We start from the raw sequence: 18074 nt of genomic DNA, 5'->3' as shown, positions 1-18074 counted from the left end.
TACTATCCCTGCCCTTAGTGCTGAATTAACACTGGCACTACTATCCCTGTCCTTAGTGCTGAATTAACACTGCCCCTACTATCCCTGTCCTTAGTGCTGAATTAACACTGGCACTACTATCCCTGTCCTTAGTGCTGAATCAACACTGACACTACTATCCCTGTCCTTAGTGCTGAATCAACACTGACACTACTATCCCTGTCCTTAGTGCTGAATTAACACTGACACTACTTTCCCTGTCCTTAGTGCTGAATTAATACTGCCCCTACTATCCCTGTCCTTAGTGCTGAATTAACACTGGCACTACTATCCCTGTCCTTAGTGCTGAATCAACACTGACACTACTATCCCTGTCCTTAGTGCTGAATCAACACTGACACTACTATCCCTGTCCTTAGTGCTGAATTAACACTGGCACTACTTTCCCTGTCCTTAGTGCTGAATTAACACTGACACTAGTGTTACCATACAAGTCCAGAAGTTTGGGACATACAATCAGAAATTTAAAGGCTGGCTAAAGAGATCAAGCATGACAGGAGAGGCCTATGCTTAGGACTGGCGCCGGTATAACACCCAAAACCGACTAGTAGTAGTTACCAGGACGAATCCTAAGTGCATGGATCAAAAGTGGCATCTAGCACAATGTAGGACTGCAACATAACGTTACCTGAGCTGCTAATATTACTGTAGTGCTTGTTTATTGCCGCCTAGGGGCACTTTTGATCCATAATGCTTTTGATTTCAACAACAGATAGTTCAAGCAAGGGAGACCGGTATATTTTGTCAGCTTAGGCTTCTGTAGAAAAAACAGACATAGAAAAAGGCTTCAAAATACATTCCTTGCAGTATTTCAGTCTCACAAACCTCTCTTTAAAAAAATACCATTTGTACAAAATATAACTATTATTCCTCATAGACATCTATATTGAAACACAGTTGAAATGTTTTAAATTAAACAGTAGACATTTTGCAGGTTAACTTCGAGCATGTCTAATATTATAATTAGCTAACATATGTATATGGATATAGTGCTACAAATCCTTAAGTATAGTGTGACGTCAATGTCTACATTACTAGTAATTTTCCCACTGAAGTAAACACACACAAGGAACACATGTCACACAAAAACAGTCATTGGTGGAAACTTTATTTCCTGTATTAATATGAGCTGTTCACACAGCCAAAGCAGGATTTCACAGGTTCATCAACCACCTGTTGCATATAGCTCAGCCAACCATGGCCCTTTTCCCACTATATAGAATTGTCCAGATTGAGCCGAATAGATTTGCTTTCATCCAGCTCTGAACCATATAATAAGTTACAGTTGTCACAGGTCTCCTATATCCTGCACCAGCTGAAGTCTGTCTGGTGGTAGCTGACAGTGAAGGTCAAAGCCCAAAGGTCGAGCCTCAAGGTTGACTTTCTTGTAGTGAAGAAGATGGTGCTTCAGGGTCTGTAAGTAACAAGATATTAGACTGTATGATGAGACTGACCATTCTCAAATTCAGTCTTAAGTCAAATACTTAGTATGAAGTCAAATACAGAATTGAGTGTTTATGAAGTGTGCAAATGTTGGGTGTACGTTTCATGAAAACAAATTTGCATATTATGTTTTAAAAAAGCAGGCAAAAGAATTTGATGTAATAACTTTACCTCATTTCTTGATGACATCACCTGTCTAAGAAGACTTCTTCTCGCAGTGTCCTGCAGACAACGGTAAGTCAAAGCCACAGTGTCATCAGAAGTGATCATGATTTTTATATAACAAAGGTAGTCTAATCATATCTGTTCAAATTTAAATAAAATACTGACTGCTGTGGTGTAACTTTGGTGCATATGACTGAGCCTGATGCAAAAAGCAAGTAGCAATGCCAAATTTAAGTATGTGAGCATCTTGACAGCCATCACACAGGTTATTGGTTTTGATAATACAAAGAAAATCATGAAGCAAGCTGAACTGTAATAACCAACAAAAGGAATTGGACTCACCAAACTCCAGTCTTTGTCAAGGAATGAGCAATCCACCTCTTCAGATGATGTGTTCTTTCCTTGACAAAGACTGGAGTTGTACAGTCAAAAATTTGGGTACATCCAATTTCTTGTGTTGGAAATTACAGTTAAAATTTGCCTCATTACGACTTCTATCAACACAGATGAACTTTCAAGATAACACACAAAGAACATTTATTAGTGCTCCTACCTGGCCAGACAGAGAAGCAAAGATGAAGCCTGTGATGTGTTTGACCATGATGAGATAGAAGATGGGAGCCCACTGCTGCCTGACTGTTCCTGTTAACAACACACCCAGGTACATCTGTAGCAGCTCATGGTCTGTCTCCTGGGGCTCCAGGTAGTTCTCAACTGGAACAACAAGCTGGGGAAACACACATCAACAGGTGTCACTAAAAACTGGATGTACAGTATTTACCACTAAGGCCACACCAATTTAATTTGTTGGTTCTCGGATTTTTTCATGAAAAATGTGAATGTGGGGTCGTGTGGCGCAGTCGGTAGCGCGTTCGGCTCACACCCGAGAGGTTGCGGGTTCGAATCCTGCCCATGTCACCGATCTTGTGCCCTTGGGAAAGGCACTTTACACGACTTTCCTCACTTCACTCAGGTGTAAATGAGTACCTAGCTTCGGTTAGGGACGTCCCTCGGATAGGACGTTAAATGGAGGTCCCGTGTTTGGGAGAGCCACACCTCACGCACGTAAAAGAACCCACCGCACTTATCGAAAAGAGTAGGGGTCCTTCCCGGTGTAAGTGGTTCAAACCTTACAGTCTGGTCTCAGGCTTGACATCTTGTAAAGGTGATAGTCACCTGTTATGTCAATCCTTCCACAAATGTGGTAAATCGTCATAAATAAATAAATAAATAAATAGAAGCGACAGGGCGAAAAAAAAAAAAAACATGCCCAAATGGTAAAGCTAAGGCTGGAAAAAGGGATTGAGAACAAAGCTATGACTATACATGCTAAAACATTGCTGTTTTATAGCCTATGTATCAAGGATCAATTATTGATGTTAATGATCTGCTGAATAAACATACCCCCCGGAATAAACGTACCCCCCGGACAAATTTTCAAAATCCAATAAAAATACCCCCCCGGAATAAATTTACCCCCCGGAAAATTACCAAAATTGATGGGTAACCTGTGTCTCTTATGCTAAAATGTGCTCTTACTGGTATACTAGAAACTGTTATGCACAAATCTTTAACTGTTATTTGCAATTAGGAATTTAAATAGACAACAAAGAGAGCATTTCTAGTACAAATGTAGACATGTCATGTTGTTGGGAAATACATACAGTCAAACCTGTAATAACGACCACCCTTGTATAGAGACCACTCGTCCATTACGACCACTTTTTGTTGTTTTGTTGGTCCCTTGAATTTTTCCCATCGACTCAAGCGTTAAGAAATCTTGCATTGCGTCTACCTGTCTAACGCGTCCAGCGTCCACAGGTTTTCGGTCCCGAGACGGCCAAAAATGCCAATCCCACCGTCTGAGTCCAGCCGTGAGTACGTTGCCAAATGTTGGCCAAGAAAATCCAACGGGTACCGGGTAATAAAGAATATGGGCATGATGTGGCAGCATTTTTTTGCTAGCGTTCCTATCATAAAAGTAAACAAAATTTCGAAGTGCCGATTACTCAAAAATGGCCCCTAAAAATCCCAGCGAACCATCCCAGCATGTCGTAACTTGGCGTCGATTACGACAACTTTTCTTTTGGGAAAAATCCACTAAAATTAGAAAATAATGCTTCTCTAGCGACCAGATAGGGCTCCAGATATTTTCTGGGCGATATTAGCCGGGATTTTGTCGTAAAAATGAGCCAAAACTGGTGGTAGAAGAAAGCCGAGAAATATCCAACATGGCGTCGCTGCTTGCATGAAGGAGAGGTCATTTGGGGTTAACGGAAGGTCTCATTTTTTACGGGGAAGACTGTGTAATATTTTACCTGATTTCTTGATTTTATTGCGGTAAATCGACATCGACAAATACAATACGGTAGCTAAAATCTTAAATATTAAATGACTTGCTTAGTTTGTTAGAATTTGTTCTAATTTAGAGCTTTGAGGAGTTCGTATTTTGATGAGCACCACCCATGACAATGGAACATTCAGACAAATTTATTCACGCCGCGATCGCGAAAACAGGCCGGAAAATGACAAGTTTCTCACTACAATACGCGTTTATAAACGTCTTCACGTCGAAGATTTGCCGATTTTTTTCACGCGTAGTCGAAAAAAATTACTGATTTTCAAAAAATTAATAAACGTACCGTGCAAAATAAGAACGTACCGGGTGGACGTTCGGGCCCAAAAAAATCGGCAGATGAGATGAGAGTAACAAGAATTAATTTTTTTTTTTTTCATTTTGCGATTTTTTGAAGCGGCAATTCCGAGAACCAACAAATTAAATTGGTGTGGCCTAAGGCATGATATAACAGTAATATGTATTATAATAATATACTAAAGATGTTGCCTTGTCCTTCTCTGTTCTCAAAACTCTTGTCATGACTAGCCACTAATTTTCAACAAACTGTGTTTGAAACCCATATTTACTTCTCCATCCATGAGGTTTGTGCTTTATACACTCAGGTGCTTTCTGTATTTACCTCTTGGAACTGCAGAGGGAACGTCCTGAAAACAGCATCATGTTCACTCAGCAGCAGCTTCTTGAAGCCCATCCCAAACTTCTGCTGCAGCGGCAACAGCACAAAACTGGCAAACAGGGAGTCTCCAAAAGACGTGGCCTCGTACTGGCCCAACAGGCCTTTGTAGCTGCAGGAGGATGGCAAATGGTCTCAGTGAAGAACAAGAAAGAGTCATGCCTTGAAGTACCAGAGTTATCAACCTAGGGTCAAGGAGAAGGTCTTTGAAACCTCCTTGCTAGGATCAAGATTTTTGAAAACATGTTTTTCCTAGAGGTACTGTAGAGTGGAACTTGTTGCCTACAAGCACATCCTCCCTGCGTCTAGATAGCTTCAAACAACATTTGCAGTTTGATGTGCAAAGGTTGGGTGTGACATGCACCTGTGATGCTGGTGTGTTATGCCGAAGAACGTTTATACAGTCTATACAGATAAAGATACAGTGAGGAACCAAAACAGTTCACATATGAAAACAATGTTGCAATGAACGATAAAACTTATAGTGCAAGGCTTTGAAGGAGGGGTTACTTACAGGTCATAGAAGGATGTGATGCCAGGGATGGGCACGTTGAAGTCCAGAGTTGTCAGCAGGCCAGGCTGGGTGTAATGTCTCAAGAGGGAGGACAGGAGGTGGTGAACTGAGCCATCCAGGAACAACTCACTACCTGTAATGTGAATTTTTTTTAACATCAAGCAATAGAGAAACAAACAGAAAAAAATGTAAAAGTTGTTCTGTAGCCTTTTTTCACTGTGTCTAGGGCAGAGTATTGGAAGGTGGAGCCCATTCCTTTTACCTCCCCAACCAAACAAGTACCCATTTTACACTTGGGTGGTGTGAGAAAGTTGTATAAAGTATCTTTCCCAAGGACACAATGTCTTGACAGGAATGTCAGGAATCAAACCTGTGACCTCTTGGTCTTGTGTCTACTAGCTTTAAGACTCATCCAACAGCCTAACCTTAACCCTAACCCTATTCCTATAAACCGTAACCCTTTTCCTATACGAACAGAACAGATGCACAAACTTGTATTAACTTTGAGAAACACACAAGGGGCACACGCGATCTCTCATATCCATAATAAACAAGACTTAGTGTCAGCCCACCTGTCAGGAACACACACATGAGCCTGGTCAGCTTGGCGGCCACTGTCAGAGACGTGAGGGTGTCTGGACGCCACATCTCCAGCATCAGGATCAGTCTCAAGCTATTGGTCACTGTGGTGACAACATCTGTGGGCACACTCTCCACTGGGTATCCTCTAGACTCCCTGAAATATGAGGAATAAAAAAAGTACAATATATCATGCTGGTATATAGGAATGATAATATGGAACATTACATTCAATTCTTTTCCAGACAATATTTCATATACATGTAACATTACTAATTAATCAAGATGATACTGGTAAAACAAACAAGTCAAGATTTTGATGGGGAACATCAATTGTTATTGGAAGAGTCAAAAACTTTTAACTTTTATGCTTAAAGGCTAGACTTCTTGGGAAATTCAAAATGATGCATAGTAAACAAAGATAAAAAAACTTGAATGTTCAACAGTTTCCAATTTTATGACATACCTTAATGCAAAAAGTATTTGAAGTTTGATGATGATAAGAAATGGATGTACCAAAAGTTTTGCTGAGTTACTCTTTGATTTGGAAAATACCTTCATGCAACAGCTTTTCATAAAGCATTGAAAGTGCCTTGCAGCACTGACACAACATCGAAGACAAGAAACCATTGAACCTACAGACTGTTGGCCAGGCTGTGCAGCTGTACCAGTGGCAGGAAGACCCAGTCTGTGGGCAGGAGAGGGGCGGAACACACCGGTAACAGGAGGGACTGGATCTGGTGTGGACGATGCAGGGCACGATTCCTGAGGGAGAGAGAACAATCCAGTCATAGCAGAAGGACCTGTATGTCTCCTATGTCTTTCTTTCTACTCAATCTAGCTAAGACAATCTGACATCTCCATCTTCACATCAATATCATTGATATCTACAGCACTGGTACAAAATTGACAGTAACATTGACTTGACCATAAGAACAGTAGTTTGACAATAACCTTGACTTGTTTGTAAGAGACTACAATAAGACACAGTAAGAAACTGTAGTTTGACAGTAACCTTGACTTGTCTGTATGAAACTTAAGAAACAGTAGTTTGACAGTAACCTTGACTTGTCTACAAGAAACCACAGAAACCAACAGTAGTTTGACAGTAACCTTGACTTGTCTGTATGTAACCTAAGAAACAGTAGTTTGACAGTAACCTTGACTTGTCTGTAAGGAACTACAGTAATAAAAAGTAATTTGACAATAACCTTGACTTGTCTACAAGAAACCACAGAAACCAACAGTAGTTTGACAGTAACCTTGACTTGTCTGTGTCCAGTTTAAAGCCCTGTAGGACCTGTATGTAGGTGGCCCTGATGCCGGGGAGTCTGCTGTAGGCCTCCTGCAGCAGTGTTCCTCGGCTGGGGTGGGAGGACAGCTGGGCAGCGCTGCTGATCTGAGTGGGAACAGCATCTGAGGACAGCTGTAACATGTCTGACAGGTCAGCTGCCTCGGGGTCACCCAGTCTGCTCTCTCTGGAACCAACATCATTGGGTAAAACACTCTCAACATTGGTATGTATGTAACCATGTTATAAATATGGTATTTGAAGACAAAAAATGGGATGAAAATGTAAATTAATAATTTTATAACACAGTCTCAATACACCACATCCAACCTAGCAATCCATATCTATATCTAGTTCTTAAAAGTACTTAAAACTTTAAATTGAGATATTAGTACCAGTACTGTACAAAGTTATGCATGCTTGGACAACTTATGATACAATTATTTTATTTACAAGGGACGTAGCTTACATCATATTATTGTAGTTAGAGTCTACTGTGGTCTAGCCATGTAATCAACTACAGGATTCTTTTGAAACTGGATTTAAAAATCTTCAGCTTACAGGAAGAAGTGAGGCTGGAAGATTACAGTAGACATGAGGTCGTGGATGTAGTGCTCGTCCCCAGGTACCAGCCTCCTGAGGAGAGTCAGCGCTGTCCGGTGATACAGGACTGTGTGGGGATGGCAGGATGGGACAGAGGGAACCTGGGAGGACACATGACACATGAGGTGTTTCTATCATTCTGTAAAACTGACATAACCGCCTTTGGCATAACACACCAGCTTATCATGTACACCATACGGCGACAGCTTGTGTAACCTGTTACAAGTAATGTTTGCACTTCAGACTGTAAGCGTTGTTTAAAGCTATTGTGAAGATGCCCCTACTGTACTTGTGGCAGCAAGTTTCAATCTATGGTCATAGTTTTTGAAGGTACTTGAAGGCATGACTATTTCTTGTTCTTTTCTGCATGACTATTTCTTGTTCTTTTCTGAGCTGGTATTAGATACTTAGTTGATGCATTCACCAGTTTATTACTGTTGTCATTTACAATGTATACTACTATATAATGGTATTTCAGGAAAAAGCCATTACAATGTATACTACTATGGTATTTCAGGAAAAAGCCATACAATAGGTTCTTAAACTATTCCCATTGAACATTTGTCTGTTGTAACTTGTGCTTTGTTTTCATGGCATCTAAAACAGTGGACCAAGTAAAGATGTAATGAAAACATGCAACCACTTCAGTCAGTTTGATGAAGAGAGCGAAAGCATACCATCTGTGTGAAGAGTTTGATGATATGGTACAGCAGGTGGTGTTCAAACCTCAGCCAGTAGGAGGTGCTGTCTGGCGCTGACTGCCAGCTGGACAGGAAGGCTACAACATGCTGCTGTGTCACCAGGGAGGACAGCTGGAAGATGAAATAAAACATTAAGTTTTTAGTTACCAAAGAAAGACACTGTCACACTATCTAAATACACACAAAGGACATCCTCACTACGTAAATGATAAAAGGTAAAGGTACATGTAGTCCTGTAGACTTTTTGAGGTCGTAGGGGCAGTGGGTTGTTAATCCATGGTGCCTAGAACATGGTACTGGAAGGTAGAGAGCATTCCTCTACTTCAACCACCTTTTACCTCCCCAACTGAAGTCAGGTACCCATTTTAAACCTGGGTGGAGTAAGGAAAGTTGTCTAAACTGCCTTTCCCCATGATTCAACATCCAGCCATGGAATGCAAGGAATCGAACCCATGACCTCTTGGTAAAATGTGTCTATTCGCCTAGCTGCTCAGCCATTTAACACCACAGTCACACAACGTACTGCAGACAAACAAGCTCACCTTGTTGGCCAGCCCCTTGTGTATACTAATTGCCTGTACAGCCAGCCTGTACACTGCTGTGACCATGTTGTAGGGGGAGTGTTCGTGCACACACAGCCAGGGCTGCTGTCTGCTGACAGCCTGCCTGCACCCCATGTCAGGCAGGGCCGGGCTGTCCTGTCTGGGACCAGCGGGGACACACTGCTGACAGGTGGGGGAAAACGTCCTGTAGGAGGAGAGGCAGACAGGGATGAGAACACTGATAGTCAATATAAAAGAAATTATTCACTGGTAGTGGCCTGGTGTGTATTTAACTACCACAGTCTTTCCCATGTGCTAAGCAGAGAAAGCAGTATCATGTTTAAGTCTTTGGTATGACTTCAGCCTGGGATCAAACTCACAACCTAACGAAGAATGCAAGGTGAACACTCTACCCACTTGGCCATTGCAGCCGTTTCTTCTTTAAATATATAGCTAAAAATACTGAAATATATGCTGGTTCATTCAGCCTATGCACCTGCCAAGTGACAAAGCCATACTTAATCATAAACACCTGCAGCTACACTCACCTGACTTTCTGCAGCTGTGTTATGAAGTAGTCAGAGTTGATGAGTGGCAGCAGCACGTCTGTCACCAGCTCCTCCAGGTACTGCAGGGTCCCCACTGCATCATGGGACGGCTGAAGAAGATAGAGACAACAGTGTCCTTACAAGGTGGCCAAGTCTGACTTAAGACTGCTCCTAGCACGAGCAGCCCTCTGACTGCTTGGTTCTATACTGCTCAGACAGTGAATGGGTTTAAATACTGAGGTAACAAGTAGGTCTTATTGCAGTGCAAATTGAAATGTACTAGGAGATTCATTTACAGATTATTATGGCAAAGTAAAAGAACGTTCTCCCTGCTGAAGTAGCCTTTTTTCATGAAATTTGTATTGGTTATGGCAGCCTGGTTATGGGGATACAGGGTAGGCAGCAGGGAGAAGGTTAAGTGATGGTGTTCTGAACAAATGTAAATGAGTGCATCAAAAAGGAAAAAAAAACAGTATAACTGTCAAGAAAGACATAAAGGACAGGAACCATGTTTGTTTCCACCAGTTGCAATTGCTTTCTTACCTGCAGTACCAGCTTAGACAGGTAGGAGGCCAGGTAGTGTAGGCAGCTGGCAACAAGTCCCGAGTTTACTTCCTGATATGAAACAAACATAGCTTAGTTATTAGGAAATCATTAGTATTCTATCAGTTATCAGTACAATTTAAAACACTAAAATCACATCTAAACCTTTCAAATATCTAACTAAACCATTGCACAGTTGAGTATCTTACACAAACTTGTTTTATCATCATTAATCAAAAAAAGGCCCAAACATACAGTAGTACTAGTATCTGCATCCCAGCCTACCTGTAGCTGCCCTGTGTGAGATACAGCCTGGGTTACCCACTTCTTCACACACAGCTGTACGGCAGGCAGCAGGCCGGTCACATGACTCCAGTTGATGGGCGGGGCAGGCAGGTTGTCATGGTTACCTTCTCTCTCTCCAACATTAGCCAATCTGTCGGTGGAATGATTAAAGTTTACCTGTGTGACTTTTGCACCACTTAAAATCTTGCATGTACCCATACAAATGTATATATCACAGAAATGTGCTACATGTAGAAAATGTTCCCTATCAAAATGTTATATGGCGTACAATAGCTGCTTTTGTATTAACATGAAGCTGATGAAAGGAATTGGCTACTATAGTATGTTATTAGTTTATAAATACAATATTCAACACCCATAACAGAGTCATAAGAATCCGGCTTTTTTAAAAGAAATGTACATATATTGTTGCATGTTTGGTCTATTTGTATGTACAAAAAGTATATAATACCTGTGTGTATTTTCGCTATGACATAAACAAAATCAATTCAATTAGATTCAATGTTAAAACCTGCCAGACCTTGCCGCTAGTTCTGCTGCTACTCCTGCAGTGTGTGTGGCGCCCTCTATCAGCCTGAAGAGCGCTGCAGCCTGGAAGGCCTGAGGATCAGCATGGCTGCCCACGGCTGACAGGGTACCAAACAGTCTCTGCAGAGTCTGCAGAACCACCGGGTACAGTTCCCTACAGGAGGTATAGGATTGGGTTCAGTCAGAAGATGCACATGTCAGCAGAATGTACTGCATCTGCATGAAACCCTTTTTTCAGTTTTCTTTGGATGTTTGGTCAATGTTGCATCAGAATTTTGCCTATTGCAAATGATATCTTTTCCAACACATGGAAAACTATAGGCTCCCTTAATATGCGAATACAACCTTAAAAGAGATGTTTTGCTGATTCAGAAATGTTATGTGCAATACAATACGAGTTTCATGCAAGTGCAGTTTGTTAAGCCAACGTGCTCACAATTCTAACTAAAGTAAATCAGTGACTGAGGCATATTCCTTTCAATTTCCTGAAAAGAAATAAATTGTACCACTTATCTCACACTAAGATGATTTGTTTCAAACCTTTCATCAAAGTCTTGTGCCAATGTACACAGAGGAAGTCCCTATGGCATCAATGTGTGCAGCCTCACTAGCATGGACCTGTCAGGACATGCTGTGTGAAGTAGCCAACTACTGCCCACCCATACATGTACCTCCTTTCCCCATAGCAGTATAATCAAATACATGTTCTGGAAATAATACAGTAACCACCACTACTGCAACAGGACAAACTTTAAGGTATTTTCAGAAAAACTACATGTGAAATGAAGGTGACCATCATTAAACTGACACGTGGGGACAACTTACGTGAAAGCCTCACAGCCCAGTCCATAGACTGCACAGGTTGCCCAGGTACGCAGGGACTCCACTGCCAGACTGAAGGCCTCCAGCTGGTCTAACTGAAGATCACTGGGAAAAATTATCAACAGTAATAAGTTGTCACATATACTGTATGAGATAAATTGGCTTAGTGCAATTAAATCACTGGCTACCGAAGTCCCAGAAATGTACTTTACCTTGGGTGCTCTGCAGTATATCTCATTATCCTTTCCATCAGCGAATGTTTGGAAATCTGCAGTACAAAAACAATTTGTTTGGGGTTACATGTAGCAGTGCATTGCATCATGATCAGTACAGAGTTGAAATAACTACTCAAACATGCCACTCATGACTTTGACACTGTTATAGTGTTGGTATAACATATGGAAAAAAATTATTCTATCTTGTTAAAGTATGCTGACCATTTTACTCAAGTGCAAGTTTTATTTAAAATCTGCACTTTATCATAACTATACCGTAACAAATAAGAAATAAAATATGACATGGCCGAGGACAGTGCTCATCATACAACATTTCGTTTTACCCAAAAGATGGGAAGATACAAAATTCTGTGGAAAAAAGCAACAGAAGAGTGGAAAGTAGAAGAAGCAGATGTCTATGTAACAAACCAGAATTGCTGTGATGTTTCTCCCTGCTGTACACAGAACTCTCATCAGCTTCATAGCCTGAGGGAGGGGGCGGCCGTGTGCCTCTGACTTGTCTGCACTGGACACTGTATAACAGAAAGAACATTTGAGATGGCACTTCATATTAGATAACAGGTTACAAAGTGGTACTGGAAGTGCTGATCATATAGATGAAAAAAACATTTTCCTGACCTTTGTCAGCCCAGGACAGTGGAAGTAATTCTGTGAAGACAGTTTCCATTAAGTGAGGACAGCGAAGAACCTGTTATGGAGAAACGTATCTGTATTATGTTTCTTTCTGATCATAGTAAATACAGGTTTTCACAGGCAGCAATATACAGTGACCAATGTACCAATGACCTGATATATACATGTAGTATTCCTGGGTAGATTACTGGCCAGGGGTACATTCAGCCTGATATACATGTAATCCAATGGCACACACTTTTAGATTGACAGTTCTTGTCAATACCATGCTTGATACTGTGTTTTGTTATTGTCCCACGGGTTTGATATACATGTTCTACCCACAGTGCATCATGGATGTACTGTAACAGTTCCATAAACATTGCGTTAGATGATGATGATGAACACATCCTGACCTGGTAGGCAGCCTGTAGAGAGTGTCTGGCTACCCGGATCAGGATCTCTACAATGTGGATGACCACAGGCCCGTCTGGTCTCAGCACCTCCAGGATGTAGCGCAGTCTGGGCAGTAACGTCATCCTCAGGAGACCCTGGGAAAACACGTCAGGACTGAATGTTCTAATTTTTCTACTGCCCAACTCCAGTTTTTGAAAAGGATCCCGGAATTTCTCTCAGTCCAAAATAAGGGAAAGTCTCAGTTTTGGATTGGATATTGCAGTTAAATTTTGCTTCACAAGTCTTAGAATGATTGCTACCAACACAGATGAACATTCATGCTACATTTTGTATGACTGTTGTGCATCCAATATTGTTCAAAAGCTTGATTTTTTTTTAGATGGTTATTCACCAACTTTTTAAACTGGTAGAAATCAAGGTTTGCTAGAGTAGCGTGCATAGTCCAGTGGTTAGCAACCCTGCCTCTGGACCAGGAGGTTGGGAGTTAGAATCCTGGCTATTGTCGCTCACCTGGCATGCACACTACTGGAAAGAATTGCAGTCCTTAGGTCCACTATTTACTGTATTTGTTGAGAATAACTATGGAACTACAATGAACCTGTACATCCTGTACATAGCATTTGTCTTTGAATTCTCTGTCATGACCAGTTGAGGAATAGTTCTTCAGTGAGCTAAACTGGTTCAAGATCACTTTCACACAACTGAAAGAAGCAAATAGATGGACATACCTTGATGATATCTTCCTTGGCCAGCTCCTGGTCTGTCTTGTCTCTGCCCTTCCCCTCCTCTCCCTCCTCCTCAGGGTCTCTCTCAGGACACAAGGCAGGGAGCTCACTCCCACGGTACCAACTGTACACATGGTCTGCACACAGCTGGGGAAGACAAGAACTGGATTATATATACCTCATGTCCCACCAAATAATGTCGGATGTTACATGTGATGACCAGTACAATGGCTAGTGGATGGAGTGTTCGGCTTGCATTCAGTAGGTTGTGAGTTTGATCACTGGCCGACTTATATGCCAAAGACTACCGGTAAATTAAAAATGGAACATACTGCTGTCTCTGCTTAGCACTTAGCATTTTAGAAAGAGCATAATGATAGTTAAACACACACCACTACCAGTGGACTTGCCCCCTGCTGTAGTAATTGCACATTCAACTATCTATTGAACCAGAGATGGGTGCCGCCCTATGATTTGAGAACAATAACATGTGATGATGATGTCATCTGTGATGCAATGTTCCCCTAAGGCTTTGATTCCTTTTCTCACGTGAAGTACATTATGTAACGTTAGTATAGATCATGTTTCTATGAAACACCACTGACTCATGTCCTCACCTCATGCTTAGGTTACACTTACAGACTTACCTCGTCCCCAGGTAAGACCAGCAGGCTGTGCAGGGCCTCCACTGCGGTGGTGACCAGACTGGGGGTGTTCTCATCCAGACTGAACCTGACAACAAACACCATCCCAGACTCCAGCATCATAGGCAGCAGGGGACCACTCAACGCCACTGCAAACTCACCATTCCTAGCCTGGGGTTTGGTGTTGAATGTAAATATAAGCAAATATGTACCTAGACCACATCAGTACAGTGTATATGCATAATTGTTAAGCACATCTGAAAGCAAGGACAAGTATCAAAGTATATAATCCAAAGGTACTGTAACAGCTACAACACTTTGCATATTGTAGCTGTACTGTGCATTTATTGCCCTGTGTTCTCAATATATTGTTTCATTTATTTATCACCTAACTTATTTCTTTTGTTTATAAAATTCTCATAAGTTGATAAAGGGAGGCCTTTACATTAATTAACCATACGCTTTGGGCCTCCCTTGCAATGACTGTAATATCTCACTAATATTTCCTTGCTATGCATTTATTATTAAGTGCATACAAATAAACAATAAACATACTACTAGTATACAATTTGACAAACTTCATTATGTCATATATATCTATAACACATGAACATGTACTTGGTAGATACAAAATAAAACAGGCCTTACCCTGGCTACCACCCTGGCCAGCACCTGCAGTGCCAGTGTCCTTTGCTGGGGGAAACGACTGCGGGACAACATGAACAGCTCCTCCAGGGTGTAGCCTGCCACCTACGGAAAAAACACAGTTTTAGATTTGTTCAATAAACTTAAGGTTACAGGGAGCACTTTACAATTGAATATGCAAGGTAAAGCCACACAGCTCAAATTTTGGCACCCAATAAGAAAATCTTTGTCTTCCTACTTCCTACAGTTTTTCCATTTATCAATGCACTGATTTAAAAGTTCACAATCCATTGTCAAATCACAAATTGCCTAATATTTTTACAGTACATGAGGCATAACACTAACAATTTTAATGATTTTATTGTTTAACCAAGTAGTTATGCAACTCTCTGTTAGACCAGGTGTTTGATAAAGTTATCCTTGATGATCAGAGGTGGTTATGATCAGGTGGTCCATTAATGGCAGATGTGAACTGACCTCAGGTTCATCTCCATGGTGATGCAGACCCAGGTGGGTGGGGACGTCCTTGTCCCTGGACATCAGCTGACCTTCAAGGTCAAACCTGGCAACCTTGCCCTACATAACAGTAACACAGTTATTCCACAGGTTAACCCTCCTCCTAATGAGAGGTACTTTACTCACCAAACTTGTAATGGTTACAGTGTAAAGCAGCAGAGAGAAAAGTTACTAGTAATGTCAATAAGCAAAGGCATAAAAAAATGTCACAGAACAGGAATGAGTAACAAGAGTACTTTGGCAGAATGTAGTGCACCTTTGTAAAATCTGAAAATGTAATCCATGTATACCAATAATGTGAACAGCACTTCGTGTTCACATATTTAAGGGAAACATCCCTTCTGCAGTTTTCAAAATGTTTTGTTAGGAAAGATATGTCAACAGACAAAATTCTGATGAACGAAACATTCAACAGAAATCATGCTTTCAAGCAGGCGCAGTACTCTGTATGTTCTGCCGACATGCTGGTAACAAGTAATTGTTATTCCATTTGGATTGGCACTCCCCACTGTACCTTGTTGTCCCCAGGTTTAGGAGCGGGGAGGTCCTTCATCCACTCCAGCTTCTCATGTTCCACAACGTCCATGTTTAACCAGTCTTTGGAGGGTTGGATAGGCACTTGTTCTGATGGAAGAGATAAAAATGAGTAGTAACCTTTATGTTGATGAAGTGGAAACAACTGCACAGCTTAGTGCTTGTGGCTGGGTCATACCAAAAACTTTACAAATGGTACATACGGTACTGCTTTCTCTGCTTTGCACTCAGCACTTATGTGAAAAGAAAATCATCACAATTCACTCTCAGTGACTGCAAGGTTAGTTGTACAATACAGTTTGAAAGTTTTGAAAGGTACAGATTGATAGCTAACTGTGTTTACAGACCTTGTAATGGAACCCCTGTGTCCATCTCAGCCAGTAAAGCATCCTCAGAGTTATCCTGCTCACTAACCAGACTCCTCAGTCTGTCCTCCTCAGTTAGACTGGTTACAGCTGATCCAAAAGCAGCAGGGCAGCTGGCTTTGTCTGCAGTACCACCAGCTGCAGTTAGGGGGCTTATATCACCTGTGGGCTGTGTCTCTGCTGTTGGCTGCTTTTTCTTGGAGGCCAGAAACTGGATGAGACTGGGATCTGAAAAAAGGGACAAAAATTACAAAGCAATTGGTACACCATTAAGATCAACTACATTTCTTTAAAAAACAAACTTGTCCAGATTTATAAGAGTATGAATGAAGATGACGTTCACCCAGTGTAAATATGCCTGAGCTTTTGCTACAGAATAGCTAGCGAACACTAGACGTACCAAGGGTCTGCAGTAGCTTGTCCCTCTCCTGCTGAATCTGCTCCTCTGTCATGGCCACCAGCCGAGCCACGTTCTCCTGGTGGATCTGCTGGACTTCTGTCTCTACAGCTGTTCTACCATGGGTGAGTCCTGAGCCCTCCAGTATGGAACTGGTTTCTGTAATTATTCACATTGGGAAAACATGAACATTCTTCATTGTCTGATATACAGTGTTTGAGTCAACACTTTGTTAGGACTTTGTCATTGTATAACTGAGGAATGCGTATATTGCTCTCATACTCGAGCTTCGTCATTTTCCCTTTCTTGTGTCATTATATTGCTTAGCATACTAGTAGCACCGGAGTATAAACTGATGTAGCAACATAATGAACCATGTACTATGTCAAGAGTTGTCTAAAATTCATAGATAAGATTGATGAATGTAAACTTTCAGACAATGAAGGTTTGAATAATGGTTTCTGTACAAGAAAGTCTGGACTGGGAATCTACCTCCAAATCCCGACACCATGGCCTGTGTACTGCCTTGGTCTGTCTCCATCTTTTCTGTCTCCTGAGTCTGGTCAGGAAGTCCAAACAATGTTGGAGACACTGCAGAGAACTGCTGTGCAAACAGGCTGGCTTGCTTCGCAGGCTTTTCATTCTTAGAGAAGAAAAAGACACACAGGTTGTACTTATCACAAATAAAAATCTTTTCATAGTAGGGCTAAAAGGTACTGTACACCCAGGGACAGACATACCTGTCCCTTGTGCTGAACACCATCCACACACACACCTCCTTGGTGCTGAACACCATCCACAAACAGACATACCTGTCCCTGGTGCTGAACACCATCCACACACAGACATACCTGTCCCTGGTGCTGAACACCATCCACACACACAGACATACCTGCCCCTGGTGCTGAACACCATCCACACACAGACATACCTGTCCCTGGTGCTGAACACCATCCTCACACAGACATACCTGCCCCTGGTGCTGAACACCATCCACACACAGACATACCTGTCCCTGGTGCTGAACACCATCCACACACAGACATACCTGTCCCTGGTGCTGAACACCATCCACACACAGACATACCTGCCCCCTGGTGCTGAACACCATCCTCACACAGACATACCTGCCCCTGGTGCTGAACACCATCCTCACACAGACATACCTGCCCCTGGTGCTGAACACCATCCTCACACAGACATACCTGTCCCTGGTGCTGAACACCATCCTCACACAGACATACCTGTCCCTGGTGCTGAACACCATCCAGACACAGACTTGTCCCTGCTGGACACTCCCACCTCCAACATACATACAAAGCTACTT

The 18074-nt window shown here is 41.8% G+C and overlaps 1 protein-coding gene across 1 annotated transcript in view; it reads right to left on the bottom strand.

Moving 5' to 3' along the window:
- Positions 1–1137: 1137 nt before the first annotated feature.
- Positions 1138–18074, bottom strand: part of LOC109488180 (RNA polymerase II-associated protein 1-like) — a 20122-nt gene continuing 3185 nt past the window's right edge. The window contains exons 3-30 of the mRNA XM_019792360.1: positions 17240–17390; positions 16751–16906; positions 16333–16578; positions 15966–16075; positions 15413–15511; positions 14939–15040; positions 14294–14461; positions 13650–13793; positions 12921–13055; positions 12511–12580; positions 12301–12404; positions 11869–11924; positions 11660–11761; positions 10827–10988; positions 10286–10436; positions 10001–10072; positions 9458–9567; positions 8910–9114; positions 8344–8478; positions 7625–7767; positions 7035–7250; positions 6412–6537; positions 5766–5929; positions 5194–5326; positions 4626–4791; positions 2201–2374; positions 1654–1704; positions 1138–1453 (exon numbers count right to left, since the gene is read on the bottom strand). Of these exons, the coding sequence (XP_019647919.1) occupies positions 1328–1453; positions 1654–1704; positions 2201–2374; positions 4626–4791; positions 5194–5326; positions 5766–5929; positions 6412–6537; positions 7035–7250; positions 7625–7767; positions 8344–8478; positions 8910–9114; positions 9458–9567; positions 10001–10072; positions 10286–10436; positions 10827–10988; positions 11660–11761; positions 11869–11924; positions 12301–12404; positions 12511–12580; positions 12921–13055; positions 13650–13793; positions 14294–14461; positions 14939–15040; positions 15413–15511; positions 15966–16075; positions 16333–16578; positions 16751–16906; positions 17240–17390 (3777 nt within the window). The 3' untranslated portion in view covers positions 1138–1327. The remainder of the gene's footprint in view (positions 1454–1653; positions 1705–2200; positions 2375–4625; positions 4792–5193; positions 5327–5765; positions 5930–6411; positions 6538–7034; positions 7251–7624; positions 7768–8343; positions 8479–8909; positions 9115–9457; positions 9568–10000; positions 10073–10285; positions 10437–10826; positions 10989–11659; positions 11762–11868; positions 11925–12300; positions 12405–12510; positions 12581–12920; positions 13056–13649; positions 13794–14293; positions 14462–14938; positions 15041–15412; positions 15512–15965; positions 16076–16332; positions 16579–16750; positions 16907–17239; positions 17391–18074) is intronic.

The sequence above is a fragment of the Branchiostoma belcheri genome, unplaced genomic scaffold (assembly GCF_001625305.1).
Source record: "Branchiostoma belcheri isolate BF01 breed outbred unplaced genomic scaffold, Haploidv18h27 scaffold92, whole genome shotgun sequence".
Taxonomy (NCBI): domain Eukaryota; kingdom Metazoa; phylum Chordata; class Leptocardii; order Amphioxiformes; family Branchiostomatidae; genus Branchiostoma; species Branchiostoma belcheri.
The sequence above is the reverse complement of the archived record's forward strand: the minus strand, read 5'-3'. Positions and strand labels throughout refer to the sequence as shown.